At 34.5% G+C, this 14,190-nt stretch overlaps 1 protein-coding gene across 2 annotated transcripts in view; it reads right to left on the reverse strand.

Annotated features, from left to right (window-relative positions):
* The window catches only part of LOC140059591 (uncharacterized), a 29,029-nt gene that overhangs the window by 12,320 nt on the left and 2,519 nt on the right, over positions 1–14,190 (reverse strand). For both annotated transcript variants that reach the window (XM_072105557.1, XM_072105556.1), the window contains exons 5-32: positions 13,747–13,987; positions 13,264–13,441; positions 12,800–13,008; positions 12,329–12,449; positions 11,921–12,078; positions 11,657–11,828; positions 11,245–11,371; positions 10,871–11,123; positions 10,616–10,740; positions 10,280–10,483; positions 9,821–10,014; positions 9,398–9,523; positions 8,941–9,097; positions 8,512–8,655; positions 8,056–8,335; positions 7,632–7,770; positions 7,143–7,317; positions 6,792–6,979; positions 5,825–6,257; positions 5,435–5,553; positions 4,924–5,096; positions 4,525–4,732; positions 4,046–4,204; positions 3,777–3,932; positions 3,289–3,471; positions 2,873–3,035; positions 2,338–2,516; positions 1,952–2,172 (exon numbers count right to left, since the gene is read on the reverse strand). In XM_072105557.1, the coding sequence (XP_071961658.1) occupies positions 1,952–2,172; positions 2,338–2,516; positions 2,873–3,035; positions 3,289–3,471; positions 3,777–3,932; positions 4,046–4,204; positions 4,525–4,732; positions 4,924–5,096; positions 5,435–5,553; positions 5,825–6,257; positions 6,792–6,979; positions 7,143–7,317; positions 7,632–7,770; positions 8,056–8,335; positions 8,512–8,655; positions 8,941–9,097; positions 9,398–9,523; positions 9,821–10,014; positions 10,280–10,483; positions 10,616–10,740; positions 10,871–11,123; positions 11,245–11,371; positions 11,657–11,828; positions 11,921–12,078; positions 12,329–12,449; positions 12,800–13,008; positions 13,264–13,441; positions 13,747–13,987 (5,185 nt within the window). The remainder of the gene's footprint in view (positions 1–1,951; positions 2,173–2,337; positions 2,517–2,872; positions 3,036–3,288; positions 3,472–3,776; positions 3,933–4,045; positions 4,205–4,524; positions 4,733–4,923; positions 5,097–5,434; positions 5,554–5,824; positions 6,258–6,791; positions 6,980–7,142; positions 7,318–7,631; positions 7,771–8,055; positions 8,336–8,511; positions 8,656–8,940; positions 9,098–9,397; positions 9,524–9,820; positions 10,015–10,279; positions 10,484–10,615; positions 10,741–10,870; positions 11,124–11,244; positions 11,372–11,656; positions 11,829–11,920; positions 12,079–12,328; positions 12,450–12,799; positions 13,009–13,263; positions 13,442–13,746; positions 13,988–14,190) is intronic.

The raw sequence follows: 14,190 nt of genomic DNA on the forward strand, positions 1-14,190 counted from the left end.
ATATACTGATATCTCCACATATGACATTGCATGACCAGCATCATAGGCAAATTCCTTAATACAGTATCACATATGTATCACAGGGTTAAAAGGTATGGCCTGTGATTCAAGCATCACATGTGATACTTATGTGACACCGTATCATAGAATTTGCCTATGACACTAGACAAATTATAGACATGTAAACAGTATACATTCTCTTCTCAGCCATGAGGCAAATCAATTTAGTGAGGGAGAGATATTTAATGCATCAGTGTTATTGTTGTGTTTATTGCTCAGCTTGTATTTTATGTACAGTCAACTTTAATTTCAAGAAATATTTTTATTATTAATAAATTATACTATACTAGCCGTTGCCCATCCAATGGACGAGCGAGCTTTTAAGTGATTTTGAGGTTTGAGGTACCAAACGTAGTACATTAGCATGAAATTGATGTATAATGAATAGAACAGAGGTGTATAATATAGATTATAATATATATAAAGTTAATAGGCCTACCGTATTCTTATAGGAAGACAGAATGTCTGCATTCTCACTCCTGAGGACGATCATTGATCGAAACACTCAATCTAAATACTAAATATATACATGGTCTTACCGTATACTTTATATCAAAGAAAGGCGGAAAGTTGGTTTTGTCACAATTACAAATATTTAACTTGTAAATTAAATATTGTCTTTTGTATAGACATGATTTTGTATGTATGTTGGATGTATATCAAATGAAATATACCATAAAAATAATCAATATTTGAGTATCTATGTTATTTTTTAAAAATTCTTCTGTAAACAAGAATTATAATTTAAAATGCAGTGAACTTAAATAATACAGAATTTTAGTACACTGTAAAAATGTTTTAAACCATGCAGTCACAACTGAACAAAAAAATGATAATTTAAGCAAACAATCCCCTTCCGGGTGACTACTTTTTGCTTATATTATTTTTTTTTCGGGTAAATACATTTTTTTTTAATCCAATTTTTGGTCAAAGTGATTTACTATTATGTGACATTAAAATGGCATATCACAATAAAAAATATTTAAAAAGTAATTTTTCCAGGTGGAAAATTATCTTTAAATAAGCATTTATCATCTTGTTAATATTATTTATTTATTTTTAATATTATTATAATTATATGTCAGTCACTGACGCAATTCAATTTAGTGAGGGATAGATATTTAATGAGTATCAATGTTATTGTTATGTTTATTGCTCAGCTTGTCTTCTGATGTTTGTTTTTTTGTTTCAAACATTTTGTATGTACAGTCAACTTGAATTTAAAGCAATATTTGTTCTAATAGTATATATTGTGTATTGTAACCAGGGGCCCCAAGGTCAAGCAGTCTTATAAAATACTGTACAATACATGAATTAGTAAATGTATATTTTATGTTTGATCTAATAGCTAATATCGCTTTTTACAGAAACTATAATAATGCAATATATGAATAGCATATTTCTCAATGTCATTTGTCTCATTACGTTTTTGTTTCTAAAAGTGCAAAACGATTAGAGCATAAATAACGAAAAAATTGATATTAGACAAACTCTATTTGCAGTTCTTTTCCTTTACATTTAGTTAATGAGCAAATATACTGAATTATTATCATAATTACAATATTTTCAATGGAAATATAACTTGCTATCTCATATCTCCTCCACTTCTTCCTGAATATAATATTTGTAGCCAATCAAATTGTCGTAACCGTTAACCTTGTCACATTACCTTTCATATTAAAAATTATTAAAAAATACTAAATTAAATTTGCAAAAAAAAAAAAATGAGTCAATAAAAAAATTTGGATGCATAATGAAATTATATTTGCTCACAAAATTATCATAACTAAACAACCAGCCAGACAAATATATTCATGGTTCATGGAATATAGATGTCATGATTATTTTTAATCAGGGAAATTTCAAGGTTAATAATATTTTAAAAACTTACCATTCTTCTTTATTTTTCTCGTGAAGCTGTCCAAGGCTAAATATGAGGGCGGCAGACGTGAAGTTGTCTTCATCACGCATTAGACGCTGATCTCGTCTTAACATTGAGAGCGCTAGTTGGCGCTCTTTTTCATCTTCCAGTTCATCTTGCTTCTTTTTTAATAAGGCTAAAAGAGCTTCTTTTTCATCTTCAAAATGTTGGTTGAGGTATTGTAAAACATTCTGTCAAAACAGGGATTTAAAAAAAAATGTCACACGGCTAAATTTAGCACAAGTCTGGTAATTAATGTTGGCCTAGCTAATCTATCATTACTTGTATCTTACAGGGCCTCTTTTACTTCAACAGGCCTTTACTGCGTCACTAATTTAATGGCCTAGTAAACTCACCCTCCGTTTCCTGCTCTGCTCCACTTCCTCTTCTGCCAGTACTATTTGCTCAAGTTCTTCCTTATCAACAGCTTCGCTTGCTTCTTCCCTCTCCTCTCTTAACTGCCGTAGTCTCTCTAATCTCTTGTGCATAATAGCCTTATGTTCAGCTCTGGTGTACCCAAGTAACAGGGCCAATTCTAAAAAAAACACCAAAATAACTTCTTAATTCTACTACAATAGAGATTACTATTCTGATTTCTATGATCTGTACAACTTTTTAAAATCTCAAGCTTAAGTGCCAAGTCTGATGTGCCCAAATATGGTAGTGATATGCCCAAATATGGTAGTAATATGAACGACACCATCATGTCCATATTCATTCATCATGTCACATTTTTTTGTCACATATAGTTTGATAGTGTAGACAGAGCTTTAGATTCATTGTGTCAACTAGGTGGCATTATAACATGTTAAGATACTGCAGATAATCTCTTAGGCTAAGACACACAGACTTCCAGTAAAAGTTAGTGTACTGCTAAGTGTGCCTACCGACCTGATTGGTTTTTGATGTCATCTCCCAACAGTGCTAAAGCTTGGTCATATTTTCCTTGCTTACACAAGATCCTCTGTTGTAGCTTCATTTTAGTTACTTTAGCTTGACGTTCCTTCTCTGACAGCTTAGCCCATTCCGCTTCACCCATTTGCTTCATCAAAGCCTAGAAGAAAAGAAGATTAACCACCCTTAAAAGTAAATGGAACAACCCAATGCAAGATATTGAATGAATATTACAAACAATACAGACTATAAAAGCTACAGTAAAAGAATAGAAGAGGAGATATATATACAAATATCTGAACACCCCTAAAATTAAATGGAATAACCCAATTGAACTTTTCCTCCCATCAATATAATTTAATTTTAGTCTACTCTACGAAGATAAAATTCTGCAAGAACTCTTTCATACTTACATCCATAATGAGTTTGTCTCTGAGGGCATCATACTTATTCTCAACAGCCTTGACAACCTCCAGCTCTGAGATGACCTCTAGTGGTGCTTTGACCTCCAGCAAGGTCATCGCTACGTTGTCATTCCAGGAGTTTGATCTTGCTTCATACTGCAACATCTTAAGCTGCTTCAAGACGGGGAGAGACTATGGAAAAGATTTTTAAGATATAGATAAATGTGTGTATGACAAAGTTGTGGCTTGATGGTTATGATGCTTGGCTTCCAATCAAAGGGTCCTGGGTTCAAGTTCTGTCATGTCAGGATTTTTTCTAATGACAAATTATAACTCCACTCACAAAGACTTGTAATAAGACTTTGTTTATATAGAGCATCTTGTGTATTTGTTTGTCTTGTAAACGGGATTGCCACCTTTAAGAAGGATAGTGAATACATTTTCTTATGGTTATCTAGCAAATTGAAGGTCACCAGAAAACAGAAGATTTATTTCACCTTTGTTTTTAAATCTTCCATCAGATACTCCGCCTCTTCATCCTGATTTTGCTGAAGATCTGCGAGTAAAACAACTTCAGCATCATTGTCTGTTGCATCAGGATTGGTAGCTTGTAACTCTACTAACTCTATTTCCATACTGTATGGAACTGCTTTCTAATAAACAAAAAACAAAAATATTTATATAATCATTATTTTAAATAAACTGTATTTCTTTAATAAAATATTTGGTCTGGCTAAAGTTGAGTGTAAAAGAGAAGGTAACATACCTTGAATATGCCAACCTGTTCTTCCTCATTTTCTTTCTCTGGTCCATCATCTCTCCACTGCCGTCTTTGTTCTTTAAAATCCAACATCTTCTTCTGTCTTTGTTCTTCTGTCATTGCTTTGACGGTCTTCCGTACCTTGGTATCTTTGTCTTGAAGAAGCTAATAAATACAGTGGAAATTATATAAGTAGCCTAGACCACTGAATAAGTAACCTTTATATATCTTAAAGACCTCCTATTGCTTAAGACTAAAGCGCAGTCTACACTATCAAACTTTATGTGATGTGTCCATATATGGACATGATGATGTCATATCACCACCATATTTGGGCATATCCCCACCATATTTGGGCATATCACTACCATATTTGGGCACATCACACCTTTTTTGATAGTGTAGACAGAGCTTTACGTTCAACTACCTTTTGAATTTTAAGTAAGTAAACCACATTATAAACAAATATTTAAAGACAAACGTACCTTGATTAAAACATCTCTCTCTGTGCCATGTTTAATCTCCATCTCTTTGATAACTGCATCTTCCATGGCAACTCTGCCATCTGCATCATCTGGCATTGGTACTGGACCTTTATCTTCCACTTTCTCTTTAAGCATTTTCTTCCTCTTCTCAAGACGATCTTTCGCAAGTTGTAGCTGTCTTTTACGCTCTTGTTCTTTCATTTTGTCTCTGTTGGTAAACATTTATCAAATATCATATTTATCAAGCATCTCTTGAATTTTGAGCATCCACTCTAATAAGCTTACAGTAGTTAGATGATTATTTATTATATTTAAAACAACATCGCATTTTCTTTTTTACAAAGTGTTATTTTGCCAAAAGAATTCCCATTAAAAATAAAAATCAATTAGATAACATACGCATCTTCGGCCTGAGCAGTAAGCCCCATGACTAAGGCAGCAGCTTCAAACTGATCTTCTCTGCGCGCCATTCTCTGTTGTCGCTTCAGCTTGGCTAGCTCAACCTGACGCATCCTCTCGTTGGCTAGTCTTTCGTCGCCTTCCCTCATCCTCTTTAGGAGTGCTTCACGTTCCTACACAATTAAAAATAATTAATCTTAGAATTGAATCCTCCAACAATCTTGTCTTCTCGTATAAGACTATAAACCAGTATACACAAAATGCTTGTGTGCACTTTAAACCCTAGTACATCTTTCGAGACAAGTTGGGGGTTACCCCGGTGTACTAATTCACACAGACACTACTTAAAGAAGGCCATCTAGTACGCCTCCTAGTTGCAACATCTTCAACTTTTGAAGGCGGCAACTTAATAGATGAAAAAGAAGAAGAAAAAGAGGACAATAATAAACTAACTAACTAGCTTGTTGGAAAATATAAATATAAAATCTGGCAACACCAGATGGTCGCCTACATCATCCAATCTGTTGTCCAACTCCTCTAGAATATTTCTTGGCTTTTTCTTTTTCAGTTCTTCCTCTTCTTCTAAAATCTCTTTCTTTTCTAGTTTATCTGCTTCTTCTGTGCTCATACCTGTTACAAATAAATCAATCAATTTTTAACCAAATATCGAATTAAATGAAAAGTCAAACCAGATAAAAACATTAGTTCCTTCTAATATATATATTTGAATACATGAATGCAATATACAACTCCCCTCAGGATGGGAAACTCATACTTTCTAAGCTAATTCTATTATGAGAATAACTATATTAGCTATCAGAAAAATCTTGGAACTTTAACAGGATTTGAACCAAATACCCTGGGATTGGTAAGCAAGCATGTCAAGCCACATAATTCTTACCTTCAGAAATGCGCTGTTTACGCATCTCAAGTCGCTTTCTCATCTTTTCTTCTTGCGCCTTTTTTGTATCTCCCATCAACAGTTCCAAGGCCTGTTGTGATTTGATAGCGTCCCCTAGCAATGCCGCTGCCTCGTCGTACTTCCCTTCTTGCCGGAGACGCTTTTCCTGAAGCTTAAGTTTCACCAGCTTAGCCTGACGCTCTTTTTCGGATAAATTAGCCCACTCTGCCTCGCCTACTTGCTGCATTAGGGCTTCAGCGAGTATCTTATCTTTAAGAGCATCATACTTTCCCTCCAAAGCCTCAACAATTTCAGTGTCACCTGTTGTCTTTGCTTTATCGATCCTTGTTAGCGTGATGGCAACGTTCTCAACTTTTTGTTGCTTGATTTCGGTCAGGTGTTTTTCTTGAAGTTCAACAAGATTATCCAACTCCTAAACACATGTCAAAGTTACAAATGTTAAAAACATTAATATTTTAAATAATAATAGAAATAATCTATTTAAAGGGAAAGAAAAACAGAGACAAGACTTTTGTTTGAATAACAATGGTCCACTGGCCAATAGCCAGTTAAATGCATGGCGGACCAGTTAAATAGTATAATAAAATGGCCAGTTAACATTTCAATAAAATCTGACGAAATATCAATAATTTTATTCAATTCATCTCTTCACGATATTTCACACCTGGACTAATTTTATTTTTATTTTTATTTAATTTATTTCAACCAAATTTAATGAGGGTGATCCATCCAGCAGTTGCTGATCATTTGGGATACAATACACAAAATACAACAAGAACAGAAAAGTTAAAGAAAAACAAAAACCAAAAAAAATACAAAAATTACATGAGAATAAAAATTTGAATAAGAAAATTTGGAAATATAGAAAATAATTAAATTCATAGAAAATAACTAAATTAAACAAGGTAGATGTAAACAAGGTCGATATTTTATATATTTTTCTTACCTTATTTGGTAATGATTCCAGAACAGTTTCACTCTCTTTGTCCTGTTCTTGCTGCAAGTCAGCCATGATTGTTACAATTGCTTCATCATCACTGACCTCTGACCCCTTTTCTTTCGACAAAACATGCTTTCTAGAAGCTAATTTCAAAAGCGCTGCCTCTTCAAGAATTTGCCTGTGTTCTTCAGATGCTACATCAAAAAGTACAGAAAATGAACAAATCTTTTCAGAACATACAAGATATTTTGGAGCAAAGTTCTATTTAAAGTTCTTTAAATATTAGTTAATTCTTATGGGATACAAGTTTAAAATAGCCAAAACTTGTGTTCTACAATGAAGGAACAAATGACTCACATGTATCCATCCCTCGTCTTTTTCCAATCAGTTCTTGGAGTCTTTCTTCCCTCTCTTCTTCCCTCAATGTCGACGCAATTGTTATTTCTTCCTCTGTGTATTCTTTCTGAAGCAGTATCAACATCTGCTCCTGTTCACGTTCATGCTTCTTTTCCAGAATCTGCATCACGGAATCCTATAATAACAAATATTACCTTTAATGATGCAATAGTTGACAAATAATGAATTTTGCCATGCAATGGTATAAATAATGCACTAGTGAGTTCTATTTAAAGCAGTATCAACATCTGCTCCTGTTCATGCTTTTCTAGAATCTGCATCACAGAATCCTAAGACAATAATGAATTTTTGTTTAGTACACAAATAATGAATGTTTACGAGTGCAATGGTTACAATAATTAATATTTATAAGTGCAATGGTACAAATAATGCACTAGTGAGTATAAGCTACGAAATATGGTAGAAGACAATTATTTAAAATAGTCTCACCTGCATAGCAGCTCTATCTCCATTATTCAGTATGGTGATTTCCTTTTCAGCTTTTGATTGACCTATTTGGCGTCTTTTCTTCAGAGCTGCAATTCGTTCCTTGGCAAGCATCTCTTGTCTAGCTCTGTCGTTCTTAAATCTATGAATAAATTAGCAATAGACAAATAAATGTTAAAACATGTATTCTCAATATAGAAGTGGCTGTATTCACTATTCACACTTTAGAGAAAGAAAAGAAAAATACTTGCTCTGAACAAAATTTTTTTTAAACTAAGTGAATACCAGGGGCTTCTTTAAGCTTAAGTGAATTAGTATTTACTATTTAAGGAAATCTCTCACTTAAGTGTGATTGGTGAATACAGCTATTGGCATAAAGAATTTACTTAGACATTGCATTCTTAGTAAAAACTGAACCATAAGTTACCTCTCAGCATGAGCCTTCTGATGACGTTCTGCCAACCCCAGCACAAGAGCAGCAGACTCAAAATTCTCCTCCATTTTGGCTCTACGTTGTTCTCTCTTAAGCCGTGCGAGTTCTGCTTGTCGTTCTTTCTCGCTCAAAAATTGATTGTCCATACCGCGGAGTCTAGCCATCAGCGCATCACGCTCATCGTCGTAGCGTTTTTGGAGATCAAGAAGTGGGACTGAACTCTCGTCATCTTCATCCTCTGATAGGCCATCATCATCTTCATCAGGATCTAGGCCTTAAATATAGGAGAAAAAAAAACACTGTTCTTAGCTACCACTATTTTTATTCAATTCACAGAAGTTAATCTCACACTCCTAATATTTCATATTTGTCTATTTCAGTAAAAGGAACTTTATATGTAGGGGCGATGTAGGCCTTGACTTTGTATCAAGAACTGTAATGATTTAGTACCTTGTTCAACCCTCTTTCTTCTAGCCTCTAGTCTCCTTTTAAGCTTATCTTCCTGCTTAGCTCTGTTCTCTCCCATCAAGGCTTTCAGGTTGGTCTCTGTCATAAGGTTATCTCCTAACAACGCCTGCAACTCATCTAACTTCCCTATAGAGAAATCAAAATCCTTATCAATTATCATTCTCATAAAAACAAAATAAAATAACAATTCGTCATAGTATTAAGATAGATATGTAGTGGAGTTGTAGCTTAGTGGTTAACATGCTTCCTTCCAATCCCAAGGTCAAGGGTTCAATCCTGACCTAGTCCCAGGTTGTAACTCATGCCTCTTTCAACTACACTCCATAAACTTCAAATGAGACTTAGTTTATAAGCATGATAAACGATAAAATAGTTTATCAATCAATATAGAAATAAAAATATAAATACTACCTTCTTTTCTAAGTCTTCTTTCTTCCAGTTTCAACTTCATCAATCGTTTTTGTCTTTCTTGTTCACTCAGCTTTGCCCATTCACCCTCTCCGGCTTGTTTCTTCAAGCTCTCCAACAACAGCTTGTCTCTCAGTGTATCATATTTTTTATCTAAGGCCTGATAAATAAAACAAAAATAAACAACTTTGATGATTTAACAGTTGGGAATAATACTTCCATTATTGTAGTCCTATGCCAAATGACAAAAAAAATTTGTTTTGTTTATATATTTAGGAAAATTTCCAAGGATAACCATAAGCAAATTTATTTACTATCCTTCGTAACAGCGGCAGTTCACAAGACAAACAAATATACAAGATTCTCATTACAATTCTTTGGAGTTCTGATATGGCAGGACTTGAACCCAGGATTGGTAGCCAAGCATCATAACCACCAAGCCACTAATTTACTGTCATACCTTTAGAAGTTCATCTTCATCGCCAATTCCTTCATATTCAGTAAATACCGCAAGAATGTTATGCCCAACATGGTGTTTCCTTTTCGTTATCTCTTCATATCGAAGACGAGACATCTCTTCTTCATTCTAAAACGAAAAATTATTAGATTGATTACGCCAACTCAGACAGCCTGACGAGTCAAGACATTTAGTTTGAGTTGAATCTTGAGAAGAAGAAGCATCGTACTGTAGAGATCGTAACGTAGTTTTTAGGTCATCGCAAGAACTTTAAACATTCAGTTTAATTTTCTCTCGAAGACTCACCGGGAGTTTATTGTACGATGCTGTCTGAGTTGGCCTTTATACATTTATTTGGTAAAGAAAAAAAATGTGTTAATAGAGTACATAAAATTGTGTTTCATTTTTTCAAATTTGTCTACATACCATGTTTTCAAGACGTTGGATAATCTTCTCACTTTCTCTATCTTGCCTCTCTTGAAGATCGGCTAAGAGCGTAGTTACGACATAGTCAAGGGTAACTTCCTCTTCTTGTTTTTTGTCCTCTAGAATGCGGGTACGGACAACTGTTTTTATGGCACCAGATTCATCTAGAATCATTCGGTTTTCTTCAATATCATCTGTACATTCATAAAAAGAAAAAGTTCTTTAGGTTTTAGTATGGCATACTGTTTTCAGAATAGAATATTTGTATACAGGGCTGTGTAATGAAAAAACAGATCTAATAGAATCATTTTAGTCATAATAAAAAATTTAAAAAAATAGAAAACAATTTTTTTTGTTTTGCTGACATTGCTTAGTCATAATATATACATTTTTAAACAGAGCTTTTTTTTTGGTGACATTTTTTTAAAGCAAAAAAGTAATTATGACCCTTGACCTCACCTTTTGTATAAATATCAAGTTCGTCTGCCTCTGTTTTCAGTTCTTGTAGTCTTGTCTGTTGCTCATTTACATTCATTTGAGTGGCAGCTTCTCGTAGCTCTTCACTGCCCTCGTCCATAACGACAGTGATGAGTAACTCATGCTCTGTGCGATGTTTTCTCTCCACCTCTTTCATAACAGATTCCTTCCATCCAACAATATCGCCTTTAAAAAAAAATTTAATGAATTTGTTGAAGTAAGACGCAGCAAGAACAATATAAATCTATATAAGGAACAATACCATTTTTTAAAGAGAAAAAATTGATGCGTTTTGGACAGACAGTAAAACTGACAAACCTTTTTCTGGTAGAGCTTTTTCTTCTACTTCTTGTTCCATTTCTTGTCCGTTATTTTGCCGTTTTTTACGTGCTTCTAACCTTTCCCGTGCTAGCCTCAACTGTCTTTCGCGATCCATTCTCAATCTGCCCGAATAAAACAAAACGCACATTAAATCATAACCAGCTCATATGAAAATGGCCAGATTCCACAGGCAAACTTTAAAAAAACTATTTAGAAGCATGAGGAAATTATTATCCTATTATAATTTCTTACTTTTCTTCAAGTGACATCTTATTTCTCTCAGCTAGGCCTAGCAATAGAGCAGCCTCATCAAAATTGTCCTCCTTCTCAGCCCTTCTCTTCTCTCTCCTGAGCCTCAGAAGTAACGCCTGGCGTTCCTGCTCACTCATATACTGGCCATGCTGGCCTCGTAGCAGCTTCATCATTGCTTCTAGTTCATCATCAAATCGCAGTTGAATGTCTTTCATAATGTTACCAGACGTCTTGTTCTCATTCAATTCAAATTCTATAAAAACAAAGAAGTAATTGAATTTGTAATATAATGTGTGTCATTTAAATTCAACACAAATCAATACATGCAAAAATTAAATAAATCAACTCAAATTTGATAAAATTAATTTCCATACCCTCGTCTTCATCGTCTGTGTCCAGACCTTGAGCTTCCCTCTTTTGTTTATTCATCAGACGTTCTTTCAATTTCTTCTCATACTCTTCTCTGTTTCTTCCCATAAGGGAAAGTAGATTTTTCTCTCTCTAAAAAATTAAAAACATTTTTAATGATTTCTCATAGAATATAACATAAGTGTGATTTCACATAGCAAATAGAGGGCAGTATTTCATTTACATCTGCAATCAGGAGTTAAGCTCTGTCTACACAATCAAACTTTATGTGACAACAAAATGTGATGTGCCCATGTATTAACATGATGATGTCATATCACTACCATATTTTGGCACACTTTTTTTTCAAACAAGTTTGATAGTATAGACAGAGCTTTAGGGGGTTTGGGGTAAACTTCACAGAATGCCATAGCTTACATTTCCAGCATCTCCAATGAGGCGACTGAGCTCGTCCATTTTTCCATCCTGTCGCAATCGTCTTTCTTCCAACCTTTTCTTCATCAGAAGTCTCTGTTGCTCTTCCTCTGTCTTCTTGTTCCATTCTGCCTCACCAAACTGGTTCATCAAGGATTCCACCAGTAACTTATCTCTATTAACACAAGAAAAAATACAAATGAACAAAAAGTTTCTCAGGTCAAAGGTTACCAATCTTTCTATATGAATACTTTATATTCTAGTTACCTTAGAACATCATATTTCTGCTCCAGCGCTTCGATGAGTTCTTTCTCTTCAGCTGTCAACTCAAAGCTACCGAGGATCACCATGGAAACATTGTCCAACCACTCCTCAATACGAGACTTAGCTTCTTTCTTAATTAAGTCTTGGAGCTCATATGAATCCTGAAATTCAATGAAGATTAAAGAACATTTTTTGGATTACAAATGGACTTGTTTATGAAATGGCAACAGAAGTTATCTTGGTTAAAAAAAGGTGCAAACACCTTTAAAAGCTCTGTCTACACTATCAAACTAGTTTGACAAAAAAAGTGTGATGTGCCCAAATATGGTAGTGATATGCTTAAATATGGTAGTGATATGACATCATCATGTCCAGTGTAGATGGAGTTTAAATGAAAATATGAAAGCATACCTTGTTGTGCATCTCCATAATCATAGCATGGATCTCAGTACATTGCTGTTGTTGTAGGTCAGCCAGAACTACAGCAGCAAGGTGAAGGTCATCAAGGTTATGACCTTTGACTTCTTCACGTCTAAAAATAGAAGTAAAAAAATGTTGATATAACATGTGAAAGTTCTTGGAGATTTCATGAGTCAAAATACAGCAATGAATCCTCATAAATTATATCTGTCTACACTATTTAACTTTTTGTGACAAAACAATGTGATGTGCCCAAATATGGACAAGATGATGTCATATCACTACCATATTTGGGCACATCAATACCATATTTGGGCACATCAAACTAGTTTGATAGTGTAAACAGAGTTTAAGATTTCATACAGAAATTCAGATTCTTTTGCTTCAACGATCAAAAACAGAATTTAAATGGCGTCAACTCGTTGATAAAATTAATACATTCCCAAGATCAAATTTCTTTACCTGTTCTCAAAGTATAGACCAACGCCTTCCTGTAGAATCTTCATATGAACTGAACGTTTTGAGACTCGATACTCTGACGAGCCTTTCCTCCAATTCTCCCTCTGGCCACGAAACTCCTTTAAGCAAGAGTCTCTGACATCTTTGTTTTTGTTGCGTGCACTTGCTTTTGCATACTGCGCTTCTTTATTTTGCAGAAGGAAGATAAGTATCTAGATGAAGGAAATTGTTGTTAATATATCGTTATATGTTTTTATAATCAGAAATAAGGTTAGTAGTTTATGGTAGCCATGTTGTGATAGTTCTTCTACCATCAACTGATTTCTAAATCTGTGCGCCTTAAGTACTCTTGAGTGGTATGTGCACAATAGATAGAAATCTAAATATAATAGCAATGCATATTATAGTGCATTGTGTTATAGCCTGACTCATCACCATAGTGAGTTCACATCTAATTGTTTTCATACCTCTCTTTCCACAAAGTGTTTTTTAGCCATCTCGTTCAAGAGGTCAACTTGGAGATTGACCAGTCCTTTATTTTCATTTTCATACCAGTCTACTGAAAGCCGTTTTATTTTTTTGCCCTTCCGTTGAGTGAGTCTTTGAAGGGCTAGCATCTCTTGTAAGTCTCTATCATAGTCAAAGCTGTGTAAAACAAAATGAGATTAATAGAAATGTTATTTGATACTTTTCCCAATGATTTGGACTGAAGAGGAAGAGAAAAGGAAAGATAAATGGAAGTTGGGAGGAAGGGAAGTGGAGGAAAGGAAGAGGATACAACGAAGAAATAAATAAATAAGAAAGAAAGAGAAGAGGAATGGAAGTAGGAGGGAGGAAGAGAAGAGGAATGGAAGAGACGTGGGGGAAAAAGAAGAAGAATAGGCGAAGAGAAAGAAGAAAAGAGGAAGAGAACAAGAAATATCAGAATAGTTGAAAGTCAAAATGATTACTTTGAAGCCTTGAATTCCTGTGGTCTTTCACAAAGTCCAACAGTTATGGCACTGTACTGAAAGGCTTCCTCTAATGCTGCCATGTAGACCTGCAACATGATGTGTGCATATGTGGTGATCATCTCCTTCGATGTCAATGTCTGGTTGCCACTGCCTTCCTTAAGGACCGAGAGTAAGTATTCCTTCTCATGCTGGTAGCGCTTATGAAGATCAACCAGTAAATGACCTCCAGTTGTTTCTCCTGATAGATACAACGGAAATATGGTGAGATAAAAATGTTTAAGAACTAATGCATTGCAACATAGTATAATAATCAAAGCTCTGTCTACTAACAGATTTTATGTGTTAGTAGACAGAGCTTGCTTTATTATATAAAAAAAAAAACACAGATTTTATGTGACAAAAAATGTGATGTCATATCACTAACATATTTAGGCATATCAC

Source organism: Antedon mediterranea, chromosome 9 (genome assembly GCF_964355755.1).
Source record: "Antedon mediterranea chromosome 9, ecAntMedi1.1, whole genome shotgun sequence".
In the NCBI taxonomy this organism is placed as follows: Eukaryota; Metazoa; Echinodermata; class Crinoidea; order Comatulida; family Antedonidae; genus Antedon; species Antedon mediterranea.